The sequence below is a fragment of the Euleptes europaea genome, chromosome 12 (assembly GCF_029931775.1).
Source record: "Euleptes europaea isolate rEulEur1 chromosome 12, rEulEur1.hap1, whole genome shotgun sequence".
Taxonomy (NCBI): Eukaryota; Metazoa; Chordata; class Lepidosauria; order Squamata; family Sphaerodactylidae; genus Euleptes; species Euleptes europaea.
This window is the reverse complement of record NC_079323.1, coordinates 24,790,472-24,813,723: the sequence shown is the minus strand read 5'-3', so window position 1 is coordinate 24,813,723 and position 23,252 is coordinate 24,790,472. Positions and strand designations below refer to the sequence as shown.

General features: G+C 43.8%; 2 protein-coding genes across 2 annotated transcripts in view; both read right to left on the bottom strand.

Annotated features, from left to right (window-relative positions):
- The window catches only part of LOC130485453 (WD repeat-containing protein on Y chromosome-like), a 38,263-nt gene extending 36,184 nt beyond the window's left edge, over positions 1-2,079 (bottom strand). The window contains exon 1 of the mRNA XM_056858654.1: positions 1,809-2,079. Coding sequence (XP_056714632.1) covers positions 1,809-1,925 — 117 coding nt within the window. The 5' untranslated portion in view covers positions 1,926-2,079. The remainder of the gene's footprint in view (positions 1-1,808) is intronic.
- Positions 2,080-11,255: 9,176 nt separating this feature from the next.
- TEX26 (testis expressed 26) lies at positions 11,256-22,707 on the bottom strand. The gene is made up of 7 exons (XM_056858755.1): positions 22,593-22,707; positions 20,430-20,514; positions 16,687-16,849; positions 15,403-15,559; positions 12,828-13,004; positions 11,517-11,678; positions 11,256-11,362 (listed from the first exon to the last, which is right to left on the bottom strand). The coding sequence occupies exons 1-7, from the start codon at positions 22,705-22,707 to the stop codon at positions 11,256-11,258; spliced, it is 966 nt and encodes a 321-aa protein (XP_056714733.1).
- Positions 22,708-23,252: the final 545 nt, after the last annotated feature.

Below are 23,252 nucleotides of genomic sequence, written 5' to 3'. Positions count from 1 at the left end.
AGTCATGTATAGGTATTGATATGAATGTGTGGGGCTGCCTTTGAAAGCTAGGGTTGCCAGTCCCTGTTCGCTACCGGCAGGAGGTTTTTGGGGTGGAGCTTGAGGAGGGCGGGGTTTGGGGGGAGGGACTTCATTGCCATTGAGTCCAATTGCCAAAGTGGCAATTTTCTCCAGGTGAACTGATCTCAATTGGCTGGAGATCAGTTGTAATAGCAGGAGATCTCCAGCTAGTACCTGGAGGTTGGCAACCCTATTGAAAGAGGCCTGGAAAATTCAATTGGTCCAAAATGTGACAGACAGGCTATTGTTAGGGGCTGGTTAAAGGGATAAGGTTGCCCCCTCCGGATTGGGAAATACCTGGTGATTTTGGGGTGGGGGCTGAGGAGGGCGGGGTTTGGAGAGGGGAGGGACTTCAATGCCATACAGTCCAATTGCCAAAGTGGCCATTTTCTCCACTGATCTTTGTAGCCTGGAGATCAGTTGTAATGGCGGGAGATCACCAGCCACCACCTGGAGGTTGGCAACCCTATACAGGGATCATATCACTCTTGTGCTGAAAGATCTGCACTTGTTACCCATCTTTTTCCAGGCACAATGCAAAATGGTAGTTCTTACCTTGAAGGCCCCAAATGGCTTGGGGTCAGAGTATCTAAAGGACCTTCTTGTCCCATACTGCTAACCAGATTAGTATTTGGATTTGTGTGTCCCTTTTCAGTAATAACTGGAAGATGTGTTATATTTAGCATGGGGATGTAGACAAAAGTTGCCTTTGCATTCCGAGCAATCCTAGCCCATGTGAAATGTTTGCAAATATTCTTAACGTCCATGCATCCCTGCTTGATGTTTCCAATGGCTGCTGATTATGTGTGCACAAGGCCCTCTTCACTGGCATCCACATTGTGATCATAACATATGTAACAGTTCTAACTTATCTGATACAAGTTGCTGCAGTCTGACATAACAGCATAGTTCAGGTATTAGCCCAAAAGCATGGTTCGGTGCAACATGAATTCGCCTCCCTTCTCTCAAGCAGCAAGCTAATTAGTATAGGGTTGCCAACCTCCAGGTACTAGCTGGAGATCTCCTGCTGTTACAACTGATCCCCAGCCGATAGATATCAGTTCACCTGGAGAAAATGGCTGCTTTGGCAATTGGACTCTATGGCAATGAAGTCCCTCCCCTCCCCAAACCCTGCCCTCCTCAGGCTCCGCCCCCAAAATCTCCCGCCGGTGGCAAAGAGGGACCTGGCAAGCCTAAATTAGTAACTTGATGTTTGGTAAACCATTGTTGGCTCTTCTGAACTGAACTGTCAAACTACTGTTTGTGCTTGACTTTAAAGCCAGGATTACAAACACAGTCTGGTGTTACAAGTTTGCAATCCAGGTTTTGTAGGACCAGAGGAAAATTTACAGTGCCATTTTATGCAGATAATTCTCCTGAGTCCACTGAAGCTAATGAGCATAGGCTTAGAAGGGTGGCACTGGTACTTCGCCAGTTCAGATGTAATGGCAAACTACAGGTTTAACCAGGCTGGAACTAATTAGCTTGTGGTATGTGGGAGGGAATGAGGGATCACGTTCCCGGTTTATTAATCAGGAAGCAAATCATGGTTTGCTGTTATGTCTGAGCCATGCCGGCCTGACAATACACCTATTGTACCTGGCAGATAGTTTATTGGAAGGCTAAACTTCCAAACAGATTCCCCTCCGATATTTACACCATTCAAGCATTCTCTCACACACACAATCTCTCACATCATTTCACATTTTTAAAAGCCCTCTAGCTCCCTGCAAGAGAATTTGCAATACCTTTCCTTTCCATGGGCTCCTAGAAGGACTAACATGATGAACTCTTTCACTCTCCAGTATGTTCTCCATAAGTCCTATGGAGTGGCTCCTCGGCTGTCCTTTTATGATCTCCTTCATCAGCCATTCTGGAAACTGGGATACCTCTTCCTGAGCGTCTGGTGAAAAGCTGCCGCGAGAAACCGGAGAAGCAGCTTGCAACCTGGGGCCTCCTAAGGAAGTCTGAGCACGTCGAGACAAAGGGTCAGTGGTAGCTGTAGATTCTCTCAGCTCTTTCAGAATGCTGCCAAAACACAAATGTAAGAAGGCAGTCACAAAATGTACTATCACTATTCATTAATTATTAGTTGCTCACAGTGTTGGTGGCAGCAGAAAAAAGGAACAGGTGCATGATTCCAGATTTGGGCTAGAGACTTGAGCGGACAGAATCGTGCACTCTTTTTCATACATCATTCTCCAATTTCTTGTCTATTGTACTAAAAAGGGGGGGGGAGAAACTGAGGCCCAAATGGATGATTCGTTCATATTCACATAAGGACTGAGTACCAGCATTGCAGAAAGAGAAGTCATGCTGTACAACTCCAGCATGGACGTTTTCACTACAGATCTGATGCGGTGTATTTATTTATTTACTTCATTTATAACTGTCCCAAGTGGGGGCTCAAATAGGGTTGCCAGGTCCCTCTTCGCCACTGGCGGGAGGTTTTTGGGGCGGAGCCTGAAGAGGGCGAGGTTTGGGCAGGGGAGGGACTTCAACACCATAGAGTCCAATTGCCAAAGCGGCCATTTTCTCCAGGTGAACTGATATCTATCAGCTGGAGATCAGTTGTAATAGCAGGAGATCTCCTGCCACCACCTGGAGGTTGGCAACCCTAGGCTCAAAGCAACTTAAATCATTTTCCTCAACTCTATTTTATTTTATCCTCATAACAACCTTATGAGGTAGATTAGGCTGAGAGTGCGCAACTGGCTCAAGGTCACCCAGCAAGCTTCCATGACAGAATGGGGATTAGAACATTGGTCTCACTGACACTTTGACCACTAAAGCCACATTAATGGTCACTAGAGGATACTACTGGTCAGATGAGAAATGGGGAAACCCAGGTTTAAATCCCCTCACTGTCATGAAGCTCAGTGGGTGTCTTGGCCCAGCCACTCACTCACAACCTAACCTACCTCACAAGGTTGTTGTTGTGGGGGTACACATATTTTGGCCTGAGCTCCTGGAAGGCAGGATGGGATACAACTGTATTAAATAAGTAATTATATCAGTATAGATTACGTTTTCTATATTAAACTACATAGGCTTGCTACTTGGCCAAGATTTGAAGTGTGTGTGTGTGTGTGGAGGGGGGGAATTACACAGAAAGTTGTGGCTATTCTCAATCTCCAGTAATATGCACTAGGCCAGGGAATGTTAAAGTTGCACTTCTAAATGAATTAATATTAAATATTAAAACCTAATAATATTAAAACCTAATGGTTTATGGGAAGGAGCCCCGTGGCACAGAGTGTTAAGCTGCAGTACTGCAGTCAAAAGCTCTGCTCACAACCTGAGTTCGATCCCAACAGAAGCTGGTTTCAGGTAGCCGGCTCAAGGTTGACTCAGCCTTCCATCCTTCCGAGGTCAGTAAAATGAGTACCCAGCTTGCTGGGGGTAAAGGGAAGTTGACTGGGGAAGGCACTGGCGAACCACCCTGCAAACAAAGTCTGCCTTGGAAACGTCGGGATGTGACATCACCCCATGGGTCAGGAATGACCCGGTGCTTGCACAGGGGACCTTTACTTTTTAATGGTTTATGTATGTCTATGTGAATACGACTAGCTAATAAGCCCCCCATCTAGGGTTGCCAACCTCCAGGTAGTAGCTGGAGATCTCCTGCTATTACAACTTATCTCCAGCCAATAGAGATCAGTTCACCTGGAGAAAATGGCCACTTTGGCAATTGGACTCTATGGCATTGAAGTCCCTCCCCTAACCCCACCCTCCTCAGGCTCCACCCCAAAAACCTCCCGCCAATTGTGAAGAGGGACCTGGCAACCCTACCCCCATCTGAAAAGAAACAGAGATTTCTACACATACACAGGAATGAAGGAAGAAGACGGCCTGCATACACAGTCCGTTTAGGAATGAAAAAGTAAACACCTCTTCTCAGTCTGAGAAACAAGTAGTGTAGTCCTAAGGAGAGTTACACCCTTCTAAATCCTTTGAAGTCAATGTGCTTAGAAAGGTGTCACTCTCCTTAGGATTCCATCAGCATGGGGACTAGCACATTTTTTTGAAATTATTTTGCAGCCAGATCAAATTCCTGTAACCTGTCAGAAGCAGACTCCCTCCTACCATACTCCAACCAGTTGCCCTGCTGGCACAAACTATTGACAGTATGGGAGCTTGGGTACTTTATGGTGCTGCTTGCCCTATCCATGGCCATTACAAGGACCAGACAGTTTTTTGGCAGAAGGCCAAACTGAAGATAAACTTCTTCTTCTGCATGTAAGTGGTGAATGGTTGTTTGGCTTGCCATTTTGTTTTTGTTTTATGTTGACTTTGAAATGTTGCTAGGCTGCGGTTATGCCTATTTTGTACTTATGTATTGTTTTGATTGGTATTGCTAATTTTCCTTTTCTCAGATGTCTGGAGCAGATTCTGCTGTAGTGAGGTTTCAATAATGTAAATAAAAACTAAAAATTCAACACTGCTTCTTTGCAGTTGACTAGTAAAGACAGATAATTTCCCGTCACATTTCCTAAAGAAGGCTTCACTTTTGCCAGTCTTTTCCTCTAAGAGACCAGGTTGAGAAATGCTCTCTTGGTAGCCAACACTCAGGGGGGAAGCTAATTATAATACGCTGCACGTTTCCAAGCAGAGCAGGCAGAGCAAAAAAATTTGAAAAGTGTTTTCACACGGAAAGAATATCCATAAGTGAAATGCACCTGCTGACAGGACAGAGAGCAAAGGGACCGTTTCTAAACAAAATAACTAGGCAACCTGTAGCAGAATATTTCAGTTCATAGGAAAGAAAAATCAACAACTCTGGTTTCCTAACAACTAACAGCTTCCAAACAATACTGATCGGCAGCCGCTTCTGGCCTCTGTCTGTACCACGACTCCTTTTATTTTTTCGAAAAGGCAACAAAATATTTGTGTTTCTAGGCAAGGGGAAAGAAACCATTGTTTTCTTCCACGTTTCCATTTCTTACCTGCTCAGGGTGGACGTTTCTAGCTTTCCGGAAGCAGAACTTGGTCGCACTTTTCTCCTCAGAGGCATGGTATTAAAAAAAAAACAAAAAAAAAAACGAGCCAAGCTTGAGCCTTCCCAGGGTCAACCACGGTTGCGAATCCTCTCTGGTGTGTGCCAAACGTTGCTCTGCACACCGGAGCTTGCTGGGTAGGTCTGTTTGCAGCAGTTCTGGTGATGGCTATCTTTGCACCTCCCTCAAGTCCCACAGCATCACATGAGAAGGTGACTGGGAATGCAAACAGCACCCTCCGGGCCTGCCCACACTGCACAATGAACGCACCGCTGAGTGAAGAATTCAACAGCAGAGTCAAGCAGAATGGTCGTAAATGTATGTGTCACACATTACTTATCAACAGGTCCTATATTTATTGGCATTTAAAGTTATAGAGCAGAACCGTCTTTTCATGAACCTCATTAGTTTTTACAGCTTAATCTTGAATCTTGCTGTGAATCTCCTCTATCCCCAAGCATTTTTCCTTCCGCATTGAAATGATGCCCCTGGAATATAGACATCTTTTTCTCAGCTTTTGTAGGGAAATCACATTTTCTCAGGGTTTTAAACCGCAATATTTGTTGCTTCCAGATAACACCTCTATTGCAGTTTGGAGCACGGCATATTCTCTGGTTGCACAAATGCCACATCGTTTCCTATTGGCTTCTGCAGGTTTCAGTACTCTGCCATTTCAAACTCATGCCAGTTGTCACTATTTAACAGTGCCATTGCAAGCAAAGCCATTCTAAATCTATTGACCAATGGATTTAGGAGGGTAGGATTGCACCGTTCATCTCTAGTTCATTTCAAAACAATTGTAGATGCTGTATCCCTTCCGCAGGCTTTTAACATGTGAGTGGGATTTGATTTATCTTTAGTAAACAATAGAAGTAAGAAACATCATTCCAGAAAAAGATGCTGTTTTGTATATTATCGAACAGTGACAAATTCTAACAAATCACGGCTGGATAGGTTTTTTTTAAATATCTTTTATACTGCATTGCCCACTCAGATTTCTCAGCTGCATTAAAACAGTTCAGTCCTTAGCGCTGGGAATTGTTCTTGAATGGTATGGCATTTGTAAGGACAGCTTTTGGATCCATCAACAGCTTGTTTCGAGTAAGATTCAGGTCCAGTAGTATCTTAAAGACCAGGGTATAAGTTTTCAAGAGTTAAAAGTTTCCTTTCTCCTTTGTATCCGACAAAGAGAGTTTTGACTCTCACAAGCTAACACCTTGGGTTTTTCGGGTGCTACTGGACTAGAATCTTGCTCTTTTACTCCAGACCAACACTTCTACCCATCTGAAACTTGTTTCCAGTTGTCGAACTCTTTCACGTTCAGAGTTCATTGGTTCTTGGAGGTTATCCGGGCTGTGTGACCGTGGTCTTGGTATTTTCTTTCCTGATGTTTCGCCAGCAGCTGTGGCAGGCATCTTCAGAGGAGTAACACTGAAGAACAGGGTCTCTCAGTGTCAAAGTGTGTTATATATATTACTCTTCCAAGTACAAGAACCGTTGTTTCCAGTTGTCACTTTTACCTAATATAGGGATATGCCCAGTATTTCTGTGCTTTAGGACATGATCACCAAACATGATTTAAAAAACCCTGTGCCTTCCTATTCACATTTCTAACAACACAATCTAGGGTCTGTTAAGCACCAGGTATAAAAAGCCATCTGTAAACCACTTTACGTATCCTGTCAACAAGGAAAACTTTCTGCCTCCCCCCAATTGCTGTAGCCTCCTGATTTCCCTGAAATGCTGCCCTAGGATACCTCCCTCTAAGAACAGCATCGAAGGTCTGCATTGGGAGAGGGAATCCGCAAAAATCACCCCCCTTCCATTAGCAAAAATTCTTATTGAGATCCAACCCATTTTGTTTTACATTAAGTCATCTCACTAAGCTGCATGACAATTTCCATATTTCAGACCAATCATTTAAACTGTTTGTACCATCAGTTATCAGTTTTCCTCATTCATGCTGCCAAAACTACATGTTTCACACCTCCCTTTTTCCAATACAAGGAACCCAACAACTGATACAGAAATGGAATAGGTAAACAGATATGGCAAAGAACTATTCCTAACAAGCAGCTCTTTTCTAAAGAGAGGGAATAGGTAATTTTTTTTTTGTCTTCGGCTCTTGAAAGAGGTTAACTCTTTGTAAGTGCTTTTTGATAAATGGAGATAAAAACTAATGAGAACCTGAAGATGTTTTTGTAACACTTCTTTATTCAACATTTAACCCATATATATAAAATCTCACAGAATCTTCCCACTTTCAACTTAACTGCTTCTTGAAAGAATGAATTTGAGCCTGAAATCTATGAGCCTGAAATCTGTGAGCATGGAAGATACTGAAGGGGTATCCACTACTAAGTTTCTCCTCCAGTTGTCTCAATCCCTTAATGTGGCACATGTATAAGTCTTATCAAACATAAAGCAGAAGAATACTCTCATGCAGGGAGTAGGGGGCTATTAATAGCTCTTCATAACCCCTTCTTAACTATACCATTTTGAGCATACAACATGAAGAATGTTCCATGTTCCTTGCTTCTTTCTTCCCTGGGAGGGGCAGAATCCACCAAGGCCCGGCTGTGAATTATCCCTTTGCTCCAAGAAATTGGTTATCTTTGTGTTAAGAGTGTTCAAAACAGCGACAACACAGTTAACATTTTAACAAAAACATTTTATTTAGAGTTAGTTTCCAACAGACATTATTACAGCATCTTCTCACATATTTGTTTTCCTGAGGTGCTAAAAAACCATGGTGTGATGTAAACAAACCACATAGTATTCCTCTTTACAAGTCGCAGTTGAAACGTTCTGTCAAAATCTTGGATCCGTATGGAGTAACAGATTATCATAAAAGAATCATCGTAACTGTATTCCGGCAGGAAAAATCACATACACAAGAAATCTTTTGATATTGAAAAAAATCCTATGTACATGGAGATTATTGCCTATTTAAAGCCCATGTAAGAATATCCCTCTTTGAATATTCCCTTCTCTGACTGGTAGGGCATACCATCTTTTTTAAAAATGAAAAAACAAATATGCAAAACCCTAAACGAATCTGGAATTTCTTGATCTGTGTTGTATTATTGTATTGGGAGCCAGCGTTGTGTAGTGGTTAAGAGTGGTGGTTTGGAGCGGTGGACTCTGATCTGGAGAACCGGGTTTGATACCCAACTCCTCCACATGAGTGGTGGAGGCTAATCTGGTGAACTGGATCTGTTTCCCCACTCCTACGCATGAAGCCAACTGGGTGACCTTGAGCTAGTCACGCTCTCACAGACCCACCTACCTCACAGGGTGTCTGTTGTGGGGAGGGGAAGGGAAGGTGATTGTAAGCCAGTTTGATTCTTCCTTAAGTGGCAGAGAATGTCAGCATATAAAAAACCAACTCTTCTTCTTCCTCTTCTTCCAGTGCAAGGTGCATCAGTCTAGCCTGCAGACAATTTTTCATTCACAACCATTATTTCCTGTATTTCAGATTAAAGGCAAACAAGAACATGGAGCACCAGCCAAGAAATTCCAGAATGATTCACAAAGTGGTTCAGTCGGAACATTCTGTAATCAGAAGTGAAACAGAAGACATCTGGCTGGGCCCTGCCACAGCCGCAAATGTCTGAGGCTACAAAGCTTGCACACTTTTCAAAATGAGAGATCCAACCAGAGCTATTGGATAGAATGGATTTTCACTTTCCCAGCATCATGAATTATGGTGAATGGAAGACATTAAGAGGAATTTGTCACCCAAATATTTGTGAATATCATCCTCTCTGACTTATGGTGCTGAAGATTTACCAGATTCAACCATATCCCAAATATTCACTGAATATCTTTCATTTGACATCTGATGATATTTGAAATCAAAGCCAGTTGTCAAAATACTGAAATAAATATTTGAGATTCACATGGAATGGTTGTATTTTACAATATTTAAAAGCTGGGCTCTGCTGAAAAGGCAGGATTTTGGGAAGGGGTATGAGAATTCTAGCAACTCTGCAAGTAGCAAACAGAGTAACATTTTTATTCTGTACAAGTGATTCCCCACTCCTCCACATGAAGCCTGTTGGGTGACCTTGGGCCAGTCACAGTTCTCTCAGAACTCTCTCAGCCCACACCAAGGCAGGCAATGGCAAACCACCTCTGAACGTCTCTTGCCTTGAAAACCCTACACTGTCACCATAAGCCAGCTGTGACTTGATGGCGCGCACACACACACACACACACATCTTTGTTTTACATTTATATGTTTTAGGTTGCAATCCTGAAGGGGGAAGCCGAAGCTTCTTAGGAGACAGTGTGACCCTGCACAGGAGTAAATGCCCATTTATCCCAGCATAACGGGCACTTACGCCATCCCGGGGGCAAACATGCCAGCGTCAAGGAGCTGCGGAGCTGTGCCGGCCCTCACTGCCACGCAGGGAATTCCCAGAAGGGAAAGCCTTCACTGGTGTGTGTGTGTGGGGGGGGCATTCCCAGAGGGACTACCCCCCCCCGGGAATACCCCATCAAGCAGCTGCATTGCTATACCAACTAATTTTTGGCGTAGCCTCGCTTTGTTCTATGGGGGCATTTTCCCTCTTGAATTTCACTAAAGCCTTTTGTTTTATTTTCGGTGGCCACTGTCTAATTGCCCCCTCTTAAGGAATGGGCTGCCCGGCTTTTCATATATTTAATAATCAACTTAATTCCCCCCCTTGATGTGTGGGCTTAAATTATGGACGGTAAAGTACTGGCTGGATATAAGGGGAATTTTTTTTACAGTAAATGTTGTTCAGCAGTGGAATCAGGTGCCTAGGGAGGTGGTGAGGCTCCCCCTTGCTGGCAGTCTTCAAGCAGCGGCTGGATGAACACTTGTCAGGGATGCTCTAGGCTGATCCTACTTTGAGCAGTGGGTTGGACCAAATGGCCTGTATGGGCCCTTCCAATACTATAATTCTATGATTCTGTGTAATACTTTCCCCAATGTGCCAATATTCTTACCCCATTCCCACTTTGTGCAAAATCAAGAATTTGGCATATGGAAAACATTATTTCTCTTTTCACTTACAGATTTGCAAGTGCAAAGTTTTATATCTAAAAATAAAGCGATCACCAATGCCAACCTGTCTGCTGTTAGTCACATAATCAAAACTTTATTTATGCATCTTTTTAAAAGCTGTTATAAATCTGCCAGTGACCTTATTTCTATTGTTAACTCCCACTATCATTTGTCAGTGATTGTCTCTGATTCTTGCATTGCACAGTCCACTCAGAGCCGCTGGTATTAGACTTCTAAGTAAGCTTTCTCCTGTTACCATTTTAACGATCTCAGACGTACTTTTAACTTGCCTTTAGATAAGTACTGGGTTGATTTTCAGAGCAATGCTATGCAGAGTTACCCCAGTCTAAACACACTGAAATTAGCAGGCTTAGTCTGGAGTAACTTTGCAAAGGACTGCATAAGTTAATGTACTGGAAAACATCAGCATCTACACTGGAAACATCTGCTCAGAGGCATTGGGTGAGTTTACTCGTTTTTTGTTCCTAAATGGAACAATGTATAAAGCAGCAAATCTAATTGATATGTAATAAGGCACATACCCTTATTCAACTGCAGTGGGAAAATAAAATAAAGAAGCATTTGGTTAAAGGTGAGAATTTCAGGAATTGGAGGCCTTTTATGCAGGGCTGTTTCTTTTGAGGGGAGAGTGAGGTGACCTCTGACAGTGGGAAAAGGCATGCATAATCAAAACAAAGCCCCGAAACATTGGTGGGGAGGGGTTGACTGCGAGGGAAACAGCCCTGCACTGAAGGGCAAAATATGATATCCAGAAATCCATTTGACATTGCAGCACAGAAAAAACCAAAGCTTAAAATTAATATACTTTATTTTAATTTTTTAATCATGTTTATTTAATAACCGTCTCAAAATAGCAACAGCGGTTTAACAAGGAGAAAATAATGGGATGTCATATCATGTCTTCTGTAAAACTGGGATTTGGTACAGAGATTCATGCTACAGCTTCTGTGACGGAAAAGATGTTCCCAAATACACTCTGAATTTCCAGAGATAGTTAAGTGGTGGTACTAGCATTAAAATTTTAAAAGAAGCCCTGAATTATATATTTAAAAATGGACATAGGTCTTCAGAAGGTTTAATATAAAGAGTGATCACAAGGGTATTCAATTGTTAAACAGCCTCTCTGAATACTGCTGAATTTTTCATATGCATTTCATGGGATGATCTCTTGGCTTCTTTGAGGAGGATGGTCTTTCTGCTTTCTTATTCCAGTTGACTTTGTCAAGGAAGTTCTGAAGGATGATTTTTTCTGTGCAAACAATTGAAAGAATGTATTGTGAAGCTTGAGTACCCAGGCCAAAGACGTCCAAAAGAACTATTTCATATTAGAACAGGAATGGATGGGTTATCGCTCTTGGGAATTCTCTCCGCAAACCTTTGAAACAACACAATGGTTCACTTACCAGGATGAGGAGCTCTTTCCACATAGGCCTTAACTTCTTCTGGATCTAGAGTATTCAACACTGATATGAGATCCTGATACTCTTTCCCAAAATCGTTTTGGTATGTAGAGAGCTGTTTAGTTTTTTCTTGGTTCAACATCTGAGCGAACGACACTGAAGGAACTGGGAAGAAAAGCCAGAAAGAAACACTTTAAGAAGCTATGAAATAATGAAACCAGGAAAGGTCTTTTCTGTATACTAAGCCGCAGATTCTTCCGCTCTGGGGCAAATAGCAGCTGCATGGGACCGAGTGTGTCAGTGTGTGTCTGACTGAAATTAGGAAACTACCTTTAATGAGCCAGTTGATTTGGTCCCCACATATTCTGAAGCATTTCATCTCTTGTGAAAAACCCACACACCCATTTAGATCAGCCCACTGGTTTCTGCTCACCCTCTCTTCTTCATGAGCAATCTGGCTGGCTTTGGTCAGAAGGCAAGCTTCTCAGGCCACTCCCATACTGTGGAATAGCTTCCCTGATGCTTAATACCATATTCCTTCCCTCCTAGATTTCTGGAAAATATGTAAAACCTGCCTATTCTGGAGGGCTTTGGGCTAAGATGATCACTGGGCAGATGAGTCTGTAATGTTGTCAAAACTAAGCATTGGCAGATGGTGAAATTCTGGCATGGGTGAATTCATTCGCACCTTTTAGTGTTAATTTTTATTCTTGCAGTACGTGCCCTGATTCTACTGGAAGAGCAGAATATAAACATTTTAAACACACACCCACACACAAAGTAGACTCATTAGTAATGAGGCTGTTCCAATAGGGCAGAACACAACAGAAAAAGCCAAACTTGTGGTTCTAACCTAGACAGAAGAAGAAGAGTTGGTTTTTATATGCCGACTCTCTCTACCACTTAAGGGAGACTCAAACCGGCGTACAATCACCTTCCCTTCCCCTCCTCACAACAAATACCCTGTGAGGTAGGTGGGGCTGAGAGAGCTCTAACAGAGACTCGCCCAAGGTCACCCAGCTGGCTTTATGTGTAGGAGTGGGGAAACAAATCCAGTTCACCAGATAAGCCTCCGCCACTCATGTGGAGGAGTGGGGAATCAAACCCGGTTCTCCGGATTAAAGTCCACCGCTCCAAACCACCACTCTTAACCACTACACCACGCTGGCCATCAAAGATGATGGTATGGTCAAGTAAGCATTGCTGAGCTGACCTCAGTGTATGCTCAAGTTTCATCTTGTTCTCCCTTATCCTCTTAAAAGTTCATCTTCTCACAATATGCTACGGTTTTTACAACCAAAGTTGTATTCTCACCAGCGCCTCTCACTGGCATATGGCGATTTGCATGACATCCATATTTCCAGGTGAAGTCCTTTAAGTCAGGGTCCTGGGCTTGTGGCTGGTATTGACGCCTGAACTCAGTATCTGGAGGCTGTGGGGCTAACATTTTCCAGTCTGGTGGAGCAGAAGGAGCGGAGTCCTTTGGAGCACCTGGAGAGGTTCAACAGTAATAACATGATAAAATATAAGGATCTATTTTTTGCTCTTTTAATGGAAGAGAGAAAAAGCCAAGTGAAAAGCCAGTAGCAGAATGCCATTTGGTCTATATTTGGCATGGGGACATGACTCAGACACAGAACATTTGTGTGTGCAGAAGGTCCGAAGGTTCAATCCCCAGCAACTGTGGTTTAGAAAGGATCATGTAGTAGGTGATGTGAAACACCTCCATCTGCGACACTGGAGAGCCACTGCCAGCCGGAGTAGTCAACACCAACGTCAGTAGACCAGCGGTCTGACTTCAGTATAGGGTCGCTTCTTATGTTCATGGCAGAGCTTTCCTTACAGTCATAAACCGGGAATGAAGTTAAGAGCATGAAATCAAATACAGATCCTAAAGCACTGGAAATCTAATTGAAGAGCATGTAGTATCTTAGAGAGATGAAATGAAAGACAATTGTCAGATGAGACCAACAAGATGAGCCAAGTGAGGCCCCATACAGAACACCAGTTTGGCATGCTGAACATTTGCATCACCAGATATCTAGCTCAATCTATAATTATCCTGCTGTTACTCCATTTTTTATTTGTATGTTTGTTTATTAGATTTTTTAAATTCTGCTCTTCTTGCTGACGGGCACCAAAACAGGCTTATGAAAATACACTATTACCCAAATGTACCTAAACATACAAACAAACAAACAAACAAAATACAAAATGTAGACCAGACATCCTGGCTTGGAGTCCAGCAGGTTAATCCATCTGGCCAAGGCTATGAGCCCGTGGAACCTTTCATGGTAGTGTGGTAACAAATTGTGTTACAAGCTGGATAGGACTGCTTCACCATGTTCTGAGTTCACCACAGATCTAGTGGGCACAAATTTGCAACATGCTAGTTTTATGGTATGCAAATGAGGGACACAGGTGGAGACAGACAAGGAATATGTAAACGAGGGCAGATATACCGTAAGATTGTTTTTCACACATTTAGTCCACATCCATTCTGGAAAGGGACATGTGAAGAACAACGGGAATGCTCTTCTACTAACAGCTGCTATGCCCCCAAAGCCATTGTTGAAGTAATGACAAGGAAAATTAAATCATTTACCTAGGGTTGCCAGGTCCCACTTTGCCACCAGCAGGAGGTTTTTGGGGCGGAGCCTGAGGAGGGTGGAGTTTGGGGAGGGGAGGGATTTCAATGCCATAGAGTCCAATTGCCAAAGCAGCCATTTTCTCCAGGTGAACTGATCTCTATTGGCTGGAGATCAGTTGTAATAGCAGGAGATCTCCAGCTAGTACCTGGAGGTTGGCAACCCTACATTTACCCCAGCTTCCTTAACAGACAATTGTGGGCCTATTCCTACCAAGAAACTAGGAGGCTTCAAAACATTGTGTGCTGGTGTTCAAAGAGGTAGACCTGAGCTTTCCCCAGCAATGTCCGGTAAAAAAGCTGATGGGGAGGGCCTGGGACCCACTTGGAGAAAATGCTATGCATCACAGAAAATTTCAGTCAGAGATGAATTACTCTGCTTCCAGGAGCAGCTTGGTGGAGCAAGCTCTCATCTTGTATCAGGCATTTCTTCCCCAATTTCTCCTTCTCACTGCAGCCATCTACCTACCATCACCCTACACTGCAGGGTGTCTCTCTCTGGGAATCTGATGTAGGGTAGCAGGTATGCTGCCCCCAAGGAGTTCATCTGTGCCTCTACCTGTGTTCTATGCGTATATCTGTAAATAAAGCAAAATACACAAAGACGTCCCAAGCCTCCAGTGCTCTTCTCTTTCCAAGGGAACCAACCCAGGAAACTGCTAGCTCCTGGAAGCACACTTGAAGAAATGGGGTGATTGTCACGTTATCTCTGGGAGCTTCTGCTGTTATTGGGGCAAAGGTAAGACAGCAAGCAAAAGGAGGGCTTACTCATGACCGAACTATCAGGGAGGTGTAGAAAAGAACTGGTGGATGGAAGAAACCACACTTTCAAAGCAAGTCCGTAAGGTCGATGTCTGTTCAGTTCCAAGGGCACAGAAAGTCAGTACAGCGATATTGGCGGAGCAACTCAGTTTCATTCCACTTTCCCATCTTGCCAAGGTCATGTTCTGCTTCGCTATTCCACCAAGTATGATCTCTAAATGATCTGACTTGTCAGGAACTGGGGCCAGCGGCTGTTTGCTTCCCACTACAGTGGTTCTGAACATAGGAGGAGGGAGGGGGAAAGGAAGGATAGAACTGAACTGAATATTGTCCTCTGTGGGACAAAATAGGATAGGAACGGGGGATGCATGAAACACAACTCTGCCACTCTCGGTTACAGAAGTAGCCATAATCCTGAATGTGATTTAGTGTTTATCACAATGTTCTTTTAAAAGAAGGAAGGGAAATGAAAGCTCTCACCTGGTTGTATCCCTAAATAATCTCTAGCATATACTGTTCGGTACTGTTTTTTTATGGTTTCCTCGATATCCTGTACAGTAACAGGTTTAGTCCAAGGCGATATACTTTCTGTGGGTAATGGAGCTTCTTCCCGGGGCATCCTCCAAATCAAGAAACGCTACCAAGACAGGGAGAGAAAGACCAAATAAGAAAATGACTTTATTTGTGTCAGTGTAGCACATTTTTACCTTGCCCTTCCTTTAAGGAGCTCAAGGTGACATACATGTTTTCCCCCTCCTCCCCCAAAGCCTGTGAGGTACACATGAATATATGAAGCTGACTTAGAGTGAATCAGACTTAGAGTGGATCAGACCTTTGGTCCATTATAGTCAGTATTGTCTACCCAGACTGAGAGTGGCTCTCCAGGGTCTCAGGCAAAGGTCTTTCACATCACCTACTGCCAGATCCTTTAACTGGAGATGCTGAGGATTGAACCTGGAACCTTCTAAATACCAAGCAGATGTTCAACCACTCAGCCACGGCCCCTCCCCAATTAGTGGGTTAGACTCTGAGAGACTGACTCCCCCCAAACCACTGTAAAAGATTCATGGCGGAACAGGGATTTGAACCTGGATTCCCCTGAATCTCATAAGGCACTGTAACCACTATACCACACTGACTATTTCAGACAAGCAGTCTTCTAGAGTAATCATGCTCTTTTGCACAACAATCTAATGCTGTTGTTGCTAGAAGGTATCTAGGAACATGGATATTGTCTCCACATTCCCCACACAGGGAACGGTGACTGCTGCTGTTTTCCTACTCTGCTTTATTTTAAACAAAGTATGTATATAGACACAATATGTCTAAAATTGCACTGCAGGGAAAATCATGGCAGCAGCAGTGATACCTAAATTGTCAAACAGAAACCACACACTATGAACAATTTCTGACATGAAAAATAGAAAACAAATAAAAATATAGGCCAGAGCCGAGGGCTGTAATCCTTCCCTTCCTAGTATGTGAATTCATACTACATACATCACCAATCCAAATTCTACCAAGGCTTCAGCCCTAAGCACTCTTCAGTGAGAATAAATCTCACTGGATTTTGTGAAGCTTACTTCTGAGTAAACAGACATAAAACAAGAGCAGCACATTTCTTGCTCCTAAATCTCTGTTCCTTAACATTCCATGTGAGGAGAGGTTCCAAAGTTCTTTGCATCCAAAACCCAAGTTAAAATATTAGCATTACTGAAATGCCATTCCTGTAGAAATATGAATGATAGCATCTGCATTCCTTACGTCTCCAGGCTGAGGGTTGTGTCTTCTACTTCCGGATGCAGAGCCACTCCTTATAGGTTCTGCCTTTGAAAAAGGCTTCCAGTAGAACTCATCTTGGTAAGTATTCCTCCCAGTTGGTTCATTCACTTGGAGGGGAATGACGTGTCCTGTCCCTGCTCTGGCACTATGTGAAACAATTGGGATGACAATGAAATGCAATAGCAGCCTCCATCTTTGGACTAGTTTCACTGCAGATCTTGCTTAACCTGTTCTATTCCTGTTTTAAGTGAAGTTTGTTTAAATACAATGTCAGTTTATCTCCTCAGAGTAGTGCTCCTGGGCACCATGGAGTATGTTTTCTGGTGTCCACTTTTCATTTCCTCTAAAGAGCCAATCCTGACTTTCTTGTTTCCTTGTTACAGGAAATGGTGCATAGGGTTGCCAACCTCCAGGTACTAGCTAGAGATCTCCCACTATAACAACTGATCTCCAGCTGATAGAGATCAGTTTACCTGGAGAAAATGGCGGCTTTGGATGGTGGACTCTATGGCTTTGAAGCCCCTCCCCTCCCTAAACCCCACCATCCTCAGGCTCCACCCCAAAAATCTCCAGGTATTTCCCAACCTGTAGCTGGCAATCCTAGTGGTGCATCATCTTTATGTCTTCAGGGAGCACCCATTCAGAAACAGCTGCCTTCATTGTAGGAGGATGGTTGGGTCTGAACCTCTCCTCATTTTGTGACTGGCCCCAGTCTCTAAGGCGGTCATTTTGTGGTGGCCCCTAGGGTTGCCAACCTCCAGGTGGTTGCTGGAGATCTCCTGGGATTACAACTGATCTCCAGGCAATAGAGATCTGTTCACCTGGATAAAATTGCCATTTTGGAAGGTGGACTGTTTGGCATTGTACCCTATTTAAGCCTCTCCCCTCCCCAAAACCATCCCTCCTTAGCTTCCACCCCCAAAATCTCTAGGTATTTCCCAAACTGGAGATGGCAACCCTACTGGCTCCCACTATCTGTTTTCAAAATTCCAATAATGCCCACAGGCTCAACAAGGGTTTTTTGGGGTGGGGGCTGATCGTTTAAATACACTGGGAAGACACATCTGATAGAAGAAGAGAGAAGTGACCATGATAACCCCCTAGTAAGTCCTAATGCTGCTACAAGAAGCCCAAAGACCATGTATGGTGCACGTCTCACAACAGAGGTTTCTTCCCAAAATTACTCTGAAAGTTGTTGCAGGTTCACAAAAAGTTCTACACATTCTTAGTTTTCTGGAATGTCTTTACAGGAATGGAGACAGCAGCAGATAGGACAACTTATTGCAATTATTCCACAGGGAAAATACTGGAAAGAAATGATGTAGATCAGGAGGAGAAGGGAAGAACATAGTGTAGAAGAGATGTAGAAGGGAAGAGAATAGTGAGGGAGAGATGTTTGAGGCAGAGTCTGCCAAGAAACTTGAAGATCTCAGGGTGTTGCGCTGGAAGACTCAAGAAAAAATTTCGAAAAATACTTGGTGGGCTTCAGCAAGGGTGTTGGTGGGTGCCAAGGCACTCACAGGCACCATGTTGGGGACCCCTGCCCAATCCTATAAACCAGTTTATTTGGGGGGGGGGGTATCTGTGAAACTGATTCCTAATTTTTCATCAAGGACCAAACCATTATTGAGGGATGTGGGGGTCACACAACTAGCAGCCTGTGCCTACTTGAGAACCCCCCTACACACAAACACACAATGGTGACTTCGACACTGGATTTCTGGACTGGTTTTGATGAAGGGGAAAAGCAGTTTTCCATTAACTTCTCTACTTCCACATAGTATTGTGTTGCTTTTTTTGCACCTTCTATCTTTCTCCTCTCTTTGCTGTGCTCTATCCAAAACCTGCTTTACCATGACCTTCTTGGAAAGCTCAGACCAAAGCCCAGGGAGCTGCAATTGGAAGGAAAAGTCCAGATTTTTCTGGTCTTCTCCACATGGGTGCCATTCCCCCTGTTTCCAGCCCCTGCAGAAGCCATTCCTACCCTGCACCACCCAGGGGGTTACTTTAAAAAAAACAACCAGAAATTAATAAATCACTACACTATAGTGAATTGTCAATTATTGTAAATATTTTTAAAAGCCTCTGGTATTGTGTGTGATTTTGGAGGATATTGATTCATAGGGTCGCCATGAATCAGAAGTGACTTGACCGCACTTGTGTGTGTGTGGGTGGGGTGGGATAGAATGGTCAGTATGGAGGGATCTGGGGAAGGAAAAATGCAGGGAAACCCAACATCTGGAAGCCCCTTTGTTGCGGTGCTTGATTGGCAGCTGCTGCAGCAATGAGAAATTTATGTTGTCACAACCTAACACATCAAGCTCAGCAATGCAAAGTAATTCAAATCCCTGCCAGTGCAGAAGACTTAGTATCAGTTTGCTGCAAACTTCAAGAAGAAATGTCTTATGAAAACAAACAAATCAAGGAGGGGAGTGCTAATTAGGGATGGCCAGTTACTGGAGGTGGGAGGGAAGGTGGGATGGTATAGCTCAATCTCGTCAGATCTTGGAGCTAAGCAGGGTTGGTACTTGGATGGGAGATCACCAAGGAAGATTCTGCAGAGGAAGGCCATGACAAACTACCTCTGCTTCTCACTTGCCTTGAAAGCCCCTTGCTAGGGTTGCCAAGTCAGTTGCGACTTGATGGCACATACGTACTTAAGAACTGGAGGTGAGATGAAACACAACTGACACCTCCTTCAACAATTGTGTGGCAGGGAGACTTTTCAACAGTGTGGCCTATCTGCCAAATGTACCATTGGCACAGAACTAGCACAGGAAAACCTTTCAAGGCAAAGAATTGTCTTTAGGTGTAGTGCTTAAAAAGACCCAGGTTTCGATCCCTACTCTGCGATGGAAGTTTGCTGGGTTACATTTGGGCCAGTCACATTCTCCCAGCCTAACCTACCTCACAGGGATGTTGTGAGGATAAAATGGAGGAAAGGAGAATGACATCAGCCACTTTGGGTCCCCATTAGGGAGAAAGGTGGGAGTATAAATGAAATTGATGATGATGATGATGAATTGGTAGTCCCAAGCAGAATGTGTTATAAAAGAGAATAAGTTCTCCATTTGCAGTGTTGCTCAGAACAGAGGGTTACATGGGCTCTAATGTTTAATATTAATACTAAGGAGCCCCATGGCACAGAGTGGTAAGCTGCAGTACTGCAGTCAAAAGCTCTGCTCATGACCTGAGTTCGATCCCAACGGAAGTCGGTTTCAGGTAGCCGGCTCAAGGTTGACTCAGCCTTCCATCCTTCCGAGGTCGGTGAAATGAGTACCCAACTTGCTGGGGATAAAGGGAAGATGACTGGGGAAGGCACTGGCAAACCACCCCGTAAAACATAAGTCTTCCTAGTAAACATCAGGATGTGACATCACCCCATGGGTCAGTGCTTGCACAGAGGACTACCTTTACTTTAATGTTTAATATTACTGCCATATTACAATTATATACAAATTTCACAGAGTTCAGTTTTAATCTTTACAAGTAACTGACAGGGCAACTGACAGATTTGCTGACAGATCAATGGGGATATGTAGGCAAATAGAAGAGGACACAGTATTGTTCTCCCTCTGAACAGACTTTGATGTTATCCCACAATAAAATCTCATCAAAACTCTAAAGCCACAGTTGTGCTTCATTCAGCTAAGGCATTGGGAAGGGAGAGTTATGTTTTAAGATGCTAATAACCAAGTATAATTGATTCATTCATGCTGCCTTACCAGTCCGCATTGAGTTCTGTTGCTGGATTAAAGACAAAATCATGTTTCGTTGTCGACTCATAAGGATCCCACTTTATTTTACCTACTAAAAACAGTAGCTGTAAGTGTTATGAATTTTAAATGCTTCCTAGCATTGTCCTTTTCATTGAGGAAACAGAAAAAATATAATTGAGCCATTTCCCCCCAAAATCATAAAAAGTGACTAAAAGTTAATTATAGTCCCTTACTGCCTCGCAATTTCAACGATCAGGTTCTGCATTTTGTTCACTCGTCCTCCCACAACCAGCCAACCGACACATATAGAAGTTCTGCACAGCAACATTCAGGAGAAGTGCTGATAGTTTAAAGGGACAGCACTCAAATACCTCCCCTACTCTTAAGTAAGAATGAGAGCCCTTTCACATAAAATGTGTTTGCAGCCATCAAGGATTATGCCTACCACAATTACTGTGAATTGTGAGAATGCTGAAAAGACCCTCTTGTCCATGCTTTAAAACAAAAGAATAAGAAGAGTTGGTTTTTATACTCCACTTTTCTTTACCTTTAAGGAGTCTCAAAGTGGTTTACAATCACCTTCCCATCCCCCACAACAGGCACCTTGTGAGGCAGGTGGGGCTGAGAGAGTTCGGAGAGAACTGTGACTAGCCCAAGGTCACTCAGCAGGCTTCATGTGGAGGAGTGGGAATCAAACCTGGTTCTCCAAATTAGAGTCTGCTGCTCTTAACCCACTCTTAACACTGAATTGAATCTTGTAAATCAACTGGATTTTAAATTTTAAAAAGGTCACGTACATAAACTGTACACAGACTATCGAATTAGTATGACAGAGACACTAGTGGCACCTTAAAGACTAATTAATTTACTGTGACACCAGCTCTTGTAAGCCAGAGTCCCTTTTGTCAGATACATGAACTTTATGTGCCACAAGATTTGTCATATGAGCTGCTACAGACTACTGCAGAGAATTAACAAACAGATGCCCATATAAAATGAATACTTGGAATTTTCAAGAAATCCTTAACTTGTACCAGCATAAAATGGCTAAACCTTTATTTTTCTAGATCTTCACAAGAAATGTGTGTGTGGGTATAACAGATTAGTATTCTAGTGTTGTAGCCTTTTCATAGACTGCATAGGCAGAAATTCAACAGGTGCAACTTTTCCAGATCTTAAAATACAGGGGGAAATGAATTTCTTCCAGACATGCAGCTGCTAAAGGCGCAGGCAATCTGCCCTCAAGAGGCAACAACCCTAAACTGTTCCTTTATTGGAAGATTCAGTCCATGCAGTAGCAAATAGATACTTATATTGAGTTACACTGGCCATGTCAAGAACATCATATGTGCGGTTGTCAGACCAATATATTGGCTTTTCTGAGAACCCAGGCACTTGGCGTGACTGCTGAGTTAGGGCCTGGTACCAAAGCTGGCCTCACAGTCCCATCTAACACTGGCTGTCCTTGAAGGAGGCTGAAGTTGGTTCCCAGTTCCCAATTCACATTTCCTAATTCCTGAATGATATTGAGGACAATTTAAGCTCTGCACCCCAAAAGAAAGTTTGGACCACCACGAATCATACACCCCACATCTCCTTGAGGGGCTTTAGAATTCTGATGGGCTGCGATTCTAAATACAGGCATAAGATGGCCTCAGACAATTTAAATGTCTGTGTAGGAGCCCATAAAAGTCTTGGGGGAGATGACAAAAGGATGGCTTTTCGTGAGAGGCCCAAGCGAGGTCTGATTTCTGCCCGTCACACCCTTGTTCAGACTTGGGGAGGTAAGACCAATTACACCCAAGCCTATTTCTTTAGTCCCGCCTGGAATGCTGTCATTAATTAGCGCCCTCCCCCAACTGATTTCCTAGGACTGTTAGCAACACTGCATCTGAGCGAAAGATTAGCTTTGGCTAATGTTTCGTGGATGTGCCAGTCCATGCTGCTGTCAACGAACCCCTTATTGCCAAACACCCCAGGTATGCTTAAAATAAACCTCCCCGCCTGTTCTGTTCTCATTCTATCCCCATGCCAGTTCAACAACCAGCTCCACACACACCCCCGCCCCCATTGCTGTTGCCAAGCTCTCTGGCAAAGGCCACCAGCTTCTCGATAGTCTTAAGGCCGTTCTAGGTCGGCTTGTTCCATCAGCGCGAGGCAGATCCTCACCACTAGGCGGCGGTGCCGCTCGAGCCGTTCCGGATCTCCAAGGGCGAGCAGGGGGGATGAGAGCCGCCGCGGTCCCCTTGATGGGGGGCAGGAGAGGACCCTCCGACGGCTCCATACGGGACGGCCGCTGCAGTTGCTTCTCCGATCCGGGCAAAGTCGGTCTCCCAATCCCTCTCCTACTGCTAGAGTGCAAGCGGGGGGGGGGGGGGAAGCTGCACCCACTGAAGGAAGGGCAAGGGAGTAAAACTGGGCAGTAGGCAGCGTTGCCAGTAGGCAGCGTTGCAAGAGGTAATGGGTAATGCTGCTGCCTGCCTACCTGCCTGGTTGCCCGGGTGTCCGGCTTGTTATTATGACCCAGCTGGCTAGTGTGGATTTCACCGGAGGGTGGCTTTCCTTTGGAGGAGTCACAAGAGCAAAAGGGGCCGGCGTTAGCTATTGGCTTCTGCCATTTCAGAGCCAGGGGGAGCCCACTTTTAATCCCAAATTGCCTTTCCTTTTATCCCTTAGAAGCTCCTTGATCAATTGATCTTGAGCAGCATATATCTAGTGTTGGAGGGATATAAGGATTGAAACAAATCTTGCCACTGACAATGTAGCCTTGGGGTCTCTGTCGCTTAGTCAAAAAGGCATTATGTCAGTCATAGAGGCATTGGATTTGTA

Bases quoted from the DNA above. Each gene is read 5' to 3' on its own strand.
- TEX26 (XM_056858755.1), bottom strand. From the start codon at position 22,707: ATGGAGCCGTCGGAGGGTCCTCTCCTGCCCCCCATCAAGGGGACCGCG. The intron at 15,560-16,686 runs GTAAGGAATGCA...CTGTCTTGGTAG, and splicing joins ACAACCCTCAGCCTGGAGAC to CGTTTCTTGATTTGGAGGAT. The intron at 11,363-11,516 runs GTAAGTGAACCA...TTGTTTGCACAG, and splicing joins GGAAAGAGCTCCTCATCCTG to AAAAAATCATCCTTCAGAAC.